Source organism: Fringilla coelebs, assembly GCF_963513975.1.
Source record: "Fringilla coelebs genome assembly, chromosome: 10".
In the NCBI taxonomy this organism is placed as follows: domain Eukaryota; kingdom Metazoa; phylum Chordata; class Aves; order Passeriformes; family Fringillidae; genus Fringilla; species Fringilla coelebs.
Window position 1 is genome coordinate 8,203,073 of NC_140036.1, and position 12,165 is coordinate 8,215,237.

The 12,165-nt window shown below is 38.4% G+C and overlaps 1 protein-coding gene across 3 annotated transcripts in view; it reads right to left on the reverse strand.

Annotated features, from left to right (window-relative positions):
- Nucleotides 1–2,232: 2,232 nt before the first annotated feature.
- The window catches only part of PAX3 (paired box 3), a gene marked incomplete at both ends in the record, with an annotated part of 74,023 nt that continues 64,090 nt past the window's right edge, over nt 2,233–12,165 (reverse strand). For all 3 annotated transcript variants that reach the window (XM_084212400.1, XM_084212401.1, XM_084212399.1), the window contains 2 exons: nt 2,233–2,267; nt 2,784–3,030. In XM_084212400.1, the coding sequence (XP_084068526.1) occupies nt 2,233–2,267; nt 2,784–3,030 (282 nt within the window). The remainder of the gene's footprint in view (nt 2,268–2,783; nt 3,031–12,165) is intronic.

A 12,165-nucleotide genomic window follows, 5' to 3' on the forward strand; every position in this document is an offset into this window, starting at 1 on the left:
CTTTGCCCTTTTTTAATGTCTTCTGTTCAAGAAATTCCTTCCTTTTCCAACAGAAGTGGGCTTGACTTAAAAGAACAAAATAACAATAAAATGCACACGGAAAAAAAGGCAGAAAGAAATAAAAGATGGTTACATCCCCTACAAAATAGTGAGGAAATAAAATGTTCACCAAGCCTAGGGTGAACTAAAATTCCCTTGCACACTGATTTGGCACTAAAATTTATTTTGAATGGTCTTCCCCATGTTACAATCAGCTTGTGTGTAGGCCTATTAAAATATCTTGAGGTTTCTGAGGAAAAAAAAAGCATAATTCAGGAGAGATACCACCAATAACTGATTACAAAGTCCCTGCAGTTTCTGAAGCCATCCCAGCTGCCCTACTTGTGCTGGGTTTAAACCTATGCTGTTTCATTTTGAATGCATGACAGGGGCTTTTCCCTTGTTGGGCAGATGTACTAGTGGTACCCACAGCACTCAGAAAATGCAGAGTTCATTATCCCACCCACAGCCAGACACATGCAGAGTTCCACGTGGCACACAAGCAGCAACTGGGCACAGAGGCTGCCCAGTGCCCTCCCAGCCCAGGATGTGTGCAGAATACACTCACATAATGAATACAGGCTGCATCGAAGATAACATGGTTTATTTCTTCATGATATTCAGATTAAAATGTATCAATGTATTTATCACAATACTACATTTTAGGACAAAATCATCAGTGCTTTGAAAGTCTTCATAATGTTTATTCATTATAAATAGTAAATATTTACTGAACTTTTTACATGAAAGACATTTGTTTTTTGTTTTCTTTTTTTGATTTTTTTTTTGTTCCTTTGTTTGGGTTTTTCTTTTTTTTACAACACATTTTGTTGTAGAGGCTGCAACACAAAGATAATATTTCATTTTTCCATCACCCTTAAGACCGTTGTGTGAACTAACTTCTGTACTGAACCTAGTCTAACTCACTACTTCATAGTCCTTAACTCTAAAAGGAATGTATTTGTGTTCTGCCTCCCTCTTTGTTCCAAGAATAGAGAGAAATAAATAATCCCACCTTTCATCATCCTCTTCCTCTCAACATCACAAAACACAAATTTATTGACATTCTAAAATGTCACGATGCAAACTTCTTGTAAACCTTGGTTCCTATAATTATACTGTCTATATTGGATATTGCTGTATAATTTAAACAGATGTGTCAAATACAGGTCCATCTCTGTCTGTGTCCTGTACAGCACTAAAAAACATGTAAACTTAATCATTTCTTCCTATTTTTTCCTGAAGATGACCTTTAAATCATGATTAGCAAGCTGAATTTCAGTAATCCAGCAGACTGCAACATTTCTGTATTTTATCATCAGGAATTATGCACTGCAAAAATAAAAGTACCTGCAAAAATATAGTTCTGATTCTATATCTATGACTTTGGATGATCCCAAAGTTTGTGTGAGGTACACAGTATTGCACATTGCTAGGCAGTTATGAAAAATCAGTTGCGTTGTTGGTGGGGTTTTTTGTCTCCCATATTTCTTTAAAAAGGTAAAACACGCTGGGAAAGCACATACAAAAAGGTAAAATCTGGGTTTCATGTTACACAAGATCTCCTCTCTCGGTAAAGCCAAACCTGTGAGTGACATTTATTGACAAGATGATTACAAAGCACAGCAAGGTAACCAATGAGTTGCTCGGGAAGTCTTTCACACTAATCCAGCTTCCCAGGGACTGTGACGTTTCCTCTTGATGACAATTTCCAGTGTGTACAGTGAGAGGCTCTTCCAACCTTGCTTCAGAAACTGAGCTGTTTCAAAGTTAGACTAAAGTCAGCACTGGATGTCAGATGAGTCAGAGTACACAGAGCTCAACTGCTCTAAGTTTAGTTTCAAAATGTTCCATTTGTCCCAATCAATGCACATTAATTTCAACAACAACAACAAAAAAAAATGGAATGTTTGCCAGGCTGTGATGTTAAATACTGCTCTGTTTTGTATACCCACTCATAATGAAGCATGTCACATTTATTCATTATTGCTTTTGGCCTTTGTCTTCTGTATAGCTTTGTCCAGCCTTCAAAAGTCTACTAAAAGCTATGACTGGAGAGAATATAACAAGCTTGTTTCTCTCAGTGGGACTGCCCCAGTTTAGGCTGCACTGTGTTGAGAAGATCCCTCATATCCAAGCCTTGGAGTGTGACCGGAAAACAAGACCAGCTTTAACTTGAAGTGGACAGTTCATTTATGCAATATCTGGCTTCAGATAATGAAAGGCACCTGCAAAAAAGCAAAAGAAGCTTTTTAAGTCATGCTGTGACAACCTCACAGCATGGGGCCATGCCAACTACAGGTTGACAATGTCATATTTAATACTGTTGTATCAAAGGAAAGGGACTAATATTTTTATTCCTAGGACAAGTTTGACAAAACTCTATGTATCTGGGATTATATACTGTAATGATTCTTGAGCTGACCTCATTAAGAACATGTGTTTCTAATAGTGGAATGCCAGCGGTTATTTCATTTTGGACAACTCTTATGTTTTACCTAATGGCAATCAGGTTTCATGTCTCAACAATTAATAACATCAAGATGTTGTTGACATCACTTAAGAAAATAATTATGCAGCAGAAATCCTGCTCGAACAATCAGCTATCTCACCAGCGCATGGCTTTGAGGAGAAGTAGCAGTGAGCCCTGGGGATCTCTGCTCAGAACTCCCTTCCTCACAGACAGACAGACAGACAGCTAGCTCAGGCTGGGTGCCGTTCCCCGTGCCCTGTGCCGTACTCACTTTGGCCGTACTGGCCGTACTGGTAGCCCGTGACGGGGTCCATGCTGTATCCCGTGGTGCTGTAGGTCGGTGGGCAGTAGGACTGGGATGTGGGCAGGCTGTCTAAGCTCTTCATGTGCTCTAACCTCTGGCTGCAGCTGGCTGACACAGTGGTGGTGGGCTCCAGGCCCCCGGTTAGAGGGGACAGGGCGTAATCAGTTTGGGGCTGGTGAGGCACACCGCCGTGGTTAGTCAGGAGTCCCATTACCTAGAAAGTAGAATAATAGAAAGAGTTAAAATAGATTAAGAGCTCCATTGCTTAGGGAACCACAGAAGTTCTCAAATCTATAATTTGATTTCCTAAACCAGGTAGACTTGATATTGAGCCGTGCTTTGCGTAGCTAATCCCAAGAGGAAGTACAATTTGGTTGCATCATCCACCAAAAGAATATCTGATGGCTAGCAAGCAATAAGTGATGCTGGGGCAAATAAGGAATTTTTTTTAACTTTAATGGTTTTAGAGTGCCTGATCCCAGCCCCAGCTGGGAGTTCTGCAGATGTTTATTCCTTGAGGACAAAATTATAAGAGAACAAAAAGCAAGTAGTGGCTGTTTAACCATGATGTCCTGCATGATCTGGAAACATAAAAAGCTGTGGAAAAGCTCACACAATTTTCTTCTCCAAGATCAGCAACCGTTACAGTGAAATCAATTTGGAGCATATCCCAGTAGCACTACTGGTGGAAGTAACAAAGAACCCCACAGAATCCTGATGTTCTGGGCTGGGAAAGGGGCAGAGCAGCTGTACCCCCACTGCTGCATGCCCCGTGTGCTGTAAAGGAGTGAATGTGCAAGAGTAACGTGCTGGTCGTAACAGCAGTTATTGATTCCAACATCTGAGCTAGAGGACACACCAGAAAGGGTCAGGCACTCCAAAATGACTTCAGGTCAGCTGTGACTCCTTTATTAAGCTGCTTCTACAGGGACAGTTACGAAATCAGTAGCTGAAAAGAGTTTACTGGAAAATACATGCTTGTCCCTATAAAAGCCCAGCCCCCCAGGCCATCATTTCCAGTAGAAGAGCAAGAAACAATTTCAAAAGCATCTGCACTTTCAAGCACAGAACTACAGCAAAAAGTTCTTGTTGTTCAAAAATCTCTCCCACTACAAGTTGGTGAACATTTCCTCTCCTGGTACACCACTGTAGAAAATAAGTGTATGACTGAGATTCGCCTACTTTTTGCTGAAATAAATTGCACTTCAGAGCCTGACAAACATTCTGCATTCTGCAGCTTCTAACGGAGGGGTGACATACAGCTTCTGCCACAACTGCATATTGTGATAATTTACAGGCTGCTCTTGCTCCAAAAAGGCATTACAATTATCTGAGATGTGCTATTTGATAATCGTTTTGCTTTGCAGCAATTCTTGTCATAAACTAAAAGAGTTTTTTAAAATTGGAGTCTTTTTATAGACTAAATTAAACCTCATAAGAACAGATCTGCTTCCTAAGGTTCTGAGGCTCCTCCTGGAATTGTACTTATTTTCCATCACAAACTAAAAAGTATTATTATTGCAGGGAGCTTTTGTTTCCAGCTCTGAGTTGTTTGCTTTATTGTTTGTTGGTTTGGATTTTTTTCTTAATAAACAGATGAAATATGATGCAGGGATAGTGATTTAGGTAGGAAAGAAGACCTGCCCAGTTTTTACAGGTCTGATTTGGAAAAGAGCAAGAGGTAGAAACAGAGTAGCTCAGAAAGAGAAACCCAGGTGCCTGCATTGAGAACACAAAATATGTTTGCATCAAATGCACCCAAGATATCTCACTGAAAAAAAAATGCTGAGAAAGAGGTTCAGTCACTACATATAGCACTGGAATGTTCACTTCTGATTCACTGAGCTGAAAAACATGAGTTTAACCAGTGGTATTTGCTGAATGTTTCACAAACTGAAGTATTCAAGAAAAACAAATTCCAAAATATATGCAGAGATTGCATTCAGATATTGAAATCTTACACCTTTTTAAAGTTGTTTTATAAACTTTTGTTTACAAGAACAAGATTAATTTGGATTTAGGATATAAGATATTTTCTATTTAATTCAACAAATACATTCAATGCCCAAAACCTGTTAAAAGATAATAATAATATTTTTGTTAATAAATAATAATAAATATATAAGTAATTAATTACAAATAATAATAAAGACAATAATTGTGGTTAATAACTCTGAAATCACCACAGATTGAAAAATCATGTTATCTGTACATCATTTTGTGCCAAAACTCCCCAAAATTTGAAAATACTGGACTCTCAAGTTTTTGCTCTAATAATTGGTTGTGAAAATTTTAAAATTTCTATTTTTTTAGCAAGCTTTTCTGTTTCAGAAATTCTAAATATTTTTCTTATAACTTTGGAATTTGATATGGTCCAAAATGTAGCATGCTTAATGACCTGATGTGCACCAGCAGGACACAGCATTAGAACCTATGGTCGTTCAGGTTACATTAATGCTTGTCCTTTGAAATTAACACTAGTAGAGTTAAAAGAAGAGAAAGAACTTAAATAAATAAATAAATAAATAAAGGGATAACTTAAACACTTACATTGAAAATTACTGCTTTGGGAAGCATTTCTGTTGGCAGGAGTATGATGGTTTTGACCGCAGTGTGAAGTGCGCAGGGGTTTATCAGAACTCTCAGGTGCACAGCCCTTTGCACCGCCCCGCAGGGCCAGTGTGACACCGATATTTGCAGGACTTCCCCACGGTTTGTTCCAAGTTCAAGAGTGAGAGAAGGGGCTGGGCTGGGCTCATGTCCCAGGGGAGCTCCTCTCTGCCTCAGGGCTCTCACATCACTGTCTGCCAGCACTTTCAGAACCAATTGCTAATTTGGGTAAATAACTATTTTACCAACTGCAGATTTCAACTAGAGGTTTGTTTTAATTTAATGTTTTCAATAGAATAAAACCCAAAAGAAATTATTTGGACTTTGCCAGCAAAAAGAGTGAGCTAAAAACTTTCAGATTGGAAGCTATTTTAAAATTGGAGATTTGTCTTGGAATTTAAACCTGGGTCCAGACAGAATCTCAAATGCCGCTCAAACATCAGTAGCAACTCTATATGGGTTGAGATTTCTTGTCTTTGACAAAGGAAAATTATCATTTAGTGAGACTTACTTTAACTGTTTTTTTAATTAGAAAATAATTAGGCATAATTTAATTAAGTGGACGTGCACCTAGTAAATATTCTGGAGCAGAAGTGACTGAGCTCTCTGTCTCTGAGCTGGAGAAAACTGAAGTCTGAACAGTAACCCACTTCCCAGAAATATCTTCCTCAGAGGCCTTCAGAATCATCCTGCAGTTGATTAGTATCTAAATAATTCGATTTTTGGTCATGTCTGTTTTGAAAGCTCCAAGGGAAGTAGCCTCAGGGCAGGAGTCTTTGCTGCGGTATGTGCCATGACCTTCTCACCCATACAAGGAGTTACAGGAAGGGCATGGCTAACTTTCACCTAATCAATTAGAAATCCATTAACGGGCCATGTCTGCAAGATGCTCAGCACCCTCAGCTTAGCTGCACAGGACGCACAAGGCTCTGGATTTTGCAGCTCAGATCTTCTGTGGGTGTGAAGCAGTATAGTTCTAAGTAAACAGGTAGGATTGCTTTATAATAGTTAAGGTAGAAAATAAAGTTATTCAATCTCTATACCATCCAAATTACTGGAAAATATGTGCTTCCTTTTAAATCACTTTGGGAAAGCTAAATTAGTAATTATCAGCCTCACTGACCCAGGATCCAAGGGCTGAGCTAACACTGCATTAAACTGATACAATAACTATTCTATTGTTTTAGAGCAGAACTCCCATAAATGCAAAAAAAAAAAAAATTAAGTTTTTTAGATACATATATTTTGTTCTCACCTTTTACAAAGCACACACAGGCACAGTCTTTGTGCTTATACAATAAAATACAATATATAATTGATGAAATCACTCTATTAGAAAACAAAGGTGAAATTAGGAATGAGAAAACAGAACACAGTGGACTGCTACAACCAAAGTCTGCAGAGAAGTTTTTAGAGAACACATCTGAAGCAACCCAAAACATTCATTAGGACAAACTCCTTGCTGGTGGAGTCAGCACAGAATCACCAGCTGAGGGTACCCTTGTGAAATGGAACTCGAGGGATGAAAGCCTTAAAGGCATGAACACAATGTCTGGTCCATTATCAGCTGCTGGAAAATACTTCTATTATCACCAAAATAAAGGCTTTTAAACTACAAAAATAAAAATAAAAAAAGCTTATTTTATTGAAGTGAAACATACTGGCTGTTAGCATGGTTAATATTTGACAATGTAGGGCCCTCCATAGGCACAATAAAATTCTCATATGTTTTAATTCATTTACGCATGCTTGTGTTTAATATGCTTTGTGACCATGCCTGCAATTAATATGATTTATGAGAAAAGAACATGTGCAATATTTTTTTGGGCACAGTGATACTATTTTTCCCCTCCTGTGAATGAAAGATTTAATGAAACAGCTCAAGGAAAATGGTTGGCAGTTAACATATTAAGTTGAACTGACAGAACCATGAGTAAACTTTAGCACAGTTAATGATATCCTCTTATCTGACCCTGACACATTTGCAGCATGTAATTTACAGAAGCTCTGTCCAGGGAATCTTGACAAATGCTCCTAACGATGTCAGGGCAATGTTCCATTCTAATGTAAAACAGATGTGGGTCAGATACCCTCATTCATCACTAACACTGAAAATTTTAAACTCCTTCCAAGATGAATGGTATTACCTGCTGTTAGCTCTCTTCACTGTAGAGAAATCTCTCAAAAAACAAAATATTGCACAAGAAAGAACACAAAAAGGATTGTTATCACTGACTATAATGAGAGATTTTGGAGGATTAATTAAGGTTAATTAGCTATATGAATCTATAACTATAGGATCCTAGAAGCACGCTGCCAATACATTTTATATATATGAATATTTCTTTTGAATACAAGAAACCTGACAGAAATCAATTTTTTGCCAAATGGCAAGACCTGGCAACCACATCCTTGGTTAGTGAAAATAAGAGCCAATGTTCTGACTTTGGACATTGATGGTCTGACCCTCTGCATACTCATATCAATGAGACCTGATACTGATTTCACACCACCAGGTATCACTGGTACCTACACTGGAATTAGAGAAGGTGCACTGGTGCTCATTTAGGATAATTAAGAGGATAACTTGATTCTTTCCTCAAATACATTTTTACCTACAGAAAATTGCCAATTTTCAAAACATTATTACAGTCTGTCACAAAACTCATGTCTTTTTTAAAGTGCTAAATCACAGACTCCCAGAACTTGGTAACATCACCAAAATAATGCTAAGATCAGCTAATTCTTGAGCCCCTGATATGAAAAGCAACCAAAGATGACTGAAAAGGTAAAACAAAGCTCAAAGATGAACACAAAATTTATGAATATATATCTATGCAATTAAACATCTCCCAGCTTTTTCAGGCAGCCCTAGAGACTGGAGTCTCATGACTTTAAATGCTCAACTGTGGCAATATTACTCAAAAGAATTCATAACCAGCCTAAATTTGGTATTAGGTTGCTCTTTGCCTGTGAACTCTCCTCCTCCAACCTTCTATTCAGCCCCAAACACAAAAGAAGGATTCTGGCTATTATGAACACCAGCCCAGCTGTCACTAGCTCAGCTCTCACACACCTTCCCTCAACAATTGGGATGTATGGATTTGCTATGGCTGAAAGCAAAACAAACCAAAAGAGAAAAGTTAAGGTGGACATTCAAAAAGATACAGTTTAAACAGTCACCTGTTTATTTTTTCTGCTATATTCATGTATTTAGTAAATATGTTATCTACAAATGTATATTTCTATAAAATATAGAACATTTTATATAAAATATGAGTATATTTACAAAATAAATACTTACTGTTATTTTTACACAGTAACAATTACAAAACTATTGAATCTCATCTATTTTACTCAGAGAAACAAAAAATAATTAACCCCATTGTCTGAACTTCTGGTTTTAAATTTAAAAAGGAAAAAAGAACAAAAACTGGTGTTCATGAAGATTATATCATGTGAATTAACTTTCTTACTCACTAAGGAATCCATGCCCTGTCACATGTTCTTGGGTCATTAAGCAAAGAGCTCTCAAAGCCAAGTGCATTGTGCCAAAGATCATGAGCTTCTCATTGCTGTGGGACTTGAACCCAAATGAAATGTTTCTGTGGGCAACCAGCTCAAGGTAATCCAACAGAAGGTATGGGGAAAAGTATAATGAATTAATAGCTGCTTTTTTTCACTGCTCTTGTCCCTCTTAACGAGGAATGAAAATTTTTAGCCCTGGTTCCTGTGCCTCCCCTAAGAACAGAGTTAACAAGACAATATGAACATATCTAACTGATTCGACAGCTGCCATCGGTTCCATACGTCAGGTTAATGAAAACCAAGTGCTCTCAAAGACTCAAGAGAAGCCCATTGCCTGAGATCCATCTCATCAGGAGGAGTTACAGGGTAACCCTTAAACTCAGGCAGTGAAATGTTTTGACAGTAGAAGAAAGAAACTTTGAAAAAGCTTGCCTCTTTACTACTGTTCAAGGAAAAGTTTGGGATTTTCTTATCAAGATTATTCCTGAGCTCCAGGTAATGGCATGAAACTGCAAACTTTGTTAAAGACTGTTATGATCTCCTACAAAGCCAATTCAATATTCAATCCACTTCCCATTTTAAAACTGCAGCCTTTAAAGCTACGAGTTTGATTCAATTATGGGGGAAGAAGGCAAGGAAGAGGAAACAGTAGATCTGAGAAGTTTTCTAGAGGGCAAGGAGGAAAAACAATTATGCCTAGCAGGAGACAGGTTACACATGTTTGTTCTTCTCCCAGTAAAATCTTAAAACTGAAGTGCTGTTTAAGCCTGGATTATCCTACAGGTTAAATATCCTACAGGTTAAATACAAGAAGCACACAAACTCACAAAGCAGCAATCCCAGCAGAGTATTGCTGCTCCACGTGGATCCACAGCAGCCAGAGCAGCACTCTCCAAACCAGCAAACTGCCTGACCTGGTGTAGGGCAAACTCTGCTGCTCTGACACTAATAAAAAGCACATGAGGGGGTCAGGGGATGCCAATGTTTGCCGGAAAAGCCTTTTTCCTTATCTTAAATGAAGCAGTTCAAAATACTGATATCCTGTCTTTAAAACAATCTGCCCTTCACCAAAACCATACACCTGCAGGTGGGAGACAAGTGTTTCTGCAGTCACTGCTCTGGTTCACAGCAAAAAGCCAGTGATGGCCACTAATCATAAAGTGCCATGCCAATCCAAAAGCATGCCTAAGTCCTGTGTACATACATTAACATCTAGATATGCTATCCCCTCATAATTCTGAGTTAAAAAAACATTTGTTAAAAGAAAATTCACTGAGCAACTAAAACCTAATTTGAAAAGGAAATACAATATTCCTATAAATGTATGCATGACAGGCAAGAAGCTGCATAACAGGCATAGAAAACATAAAAATATGCAATTTACATATATTACACACTAATAATCTCTTTTCTGACATTATATTTAAAGAGCCCTGGCTGAGATGGCATGCTTGCAGTTTAGTTGCTTTTTCATGAAATACAAACACTCCAGGCTGCCATCTCCCCAAGACATTAATCCCTGACTTTTTCCAGCAAAAGTCAACCCGCTGCATGCCTGCAAGACAGAGCTTCTCTCACCACATCCAGGTAGTAATGAATAAACCAGATGAGCAAGGAGAATAATCATTCATCTGAAGGAAAGCTGCAGATCTTGTCTTGATGTTAAAAAGTATTAAACAAGGTGGAACTCTTTCTGTTCTCTTATATTTTTAAACAAGATCAACAACTTTTCAACACCCATCTTGCAAGACAGGTATGTAATGGAACATTCTTCTTCCTAGAACTGAGAAATACGGTCCCCTCTCATGCCAAAATTCAAGGCTAAAACGATAAAAATAAAATAACATCACCCTAGGTGTCTCTGCTTGTCTTTTACCTTCACCTGTGTTTGCCTTAAACACCATATTTGTCCATCATATTCAAGAAAGAAGTTAGAATGGAACCATTCTACATAAAAAATAAAGCTTCACTGGTGTCTTTGTGTCAGACCCCCATTTGTAATAAATCAATGACAAAGAGGAGAGAGAGGTTTAAGTCTGCTGAGAATATGATCCTGTGTATTTTAGTATTAGATTTTGTTCTGTATGTTCTAAGGATGGAGTTTTTTAATGACAAAATATTATCTGGGCTTCAGACAAAGCCCCCCTTCCCCCTCCCTGCTACAGTCACCACAAATTCGGCTCAAGACTCAGTTAGTCAGGAACACTTGCCAGCAAGAGACACATGGATGGGTGGAAACATTATGTTAATTGCTCACACACCCAGATTTATTGTGGTCAAAAATGCACTGGCTAGTAAATAGACCCTCTTTCTTTCTCATCTAAATTCCATGCACACAGGCAGGGCAGTGCAGCATGGCCACTCAGCAGGAAAACTCCTGTTTCCCTTTTTCATGAAACCCCAAACGCAGAGCTGGCTTTCAACTTCACCTTACCTCAGCCTCTCTTTCAGCACCTCAGGAAGGGCCCTGAGGAAGGATGGAGAGGGGATGCACGGTGACACACCCCACAACTAAGGGACATTTCACACACCAACACTGTGACCAGCTGCTGAGGCTCCTTTGGGCATCAAGAGTTTCACTGGTTTGCTACAGTCTCACAATTTGTTGTGCACAATTTACATGTTTGAGGCTGTATTACTGTTTATTATATATAAACACAAAATCTGAATGTGTCACTTTATATATCTCTACATTTTATGTATGTCTCTAACTCATTGTTTAGGCACCAAAACTGATATAGAGGAGTTGTTGGCAATGCCACATGAATTCAGGTCTGGGTTTTTTATTTGATGGGAAGATTTTTAACATCTGTTGAAGGTAATCATTTAGTTGCCAAGAAGTTGTTCAGATCTAAATGGATATAAGTAATCTCCTCTATGCACCGAGCAATGAAAGCATGATGTCAACTTTAAAGGGATCAGCATCCCCCTAAACCTAGCTGTACCTGTTGGTAGAGCTGCTGGACACAGCCAGAGGTGCTAAGCACTGGGTTAGAAAAAGGTTTCAGAAGTCTAAGGAAAACAAATAAACAAACAATAAAACAACAGAAGTCTCCTAGGGTAAAGACAGGGCTAGGTGTAAAAAAGCACAGAATCTCCTTTTGAGTACATCAAACCTCAAATCAACCAGACTTGGCAAGAGGAGACCTGGTCTCACATTTTTGTCCCATTTTACCCAGCCATCACAAGATTTCTTTACTGTTGTTGTGCT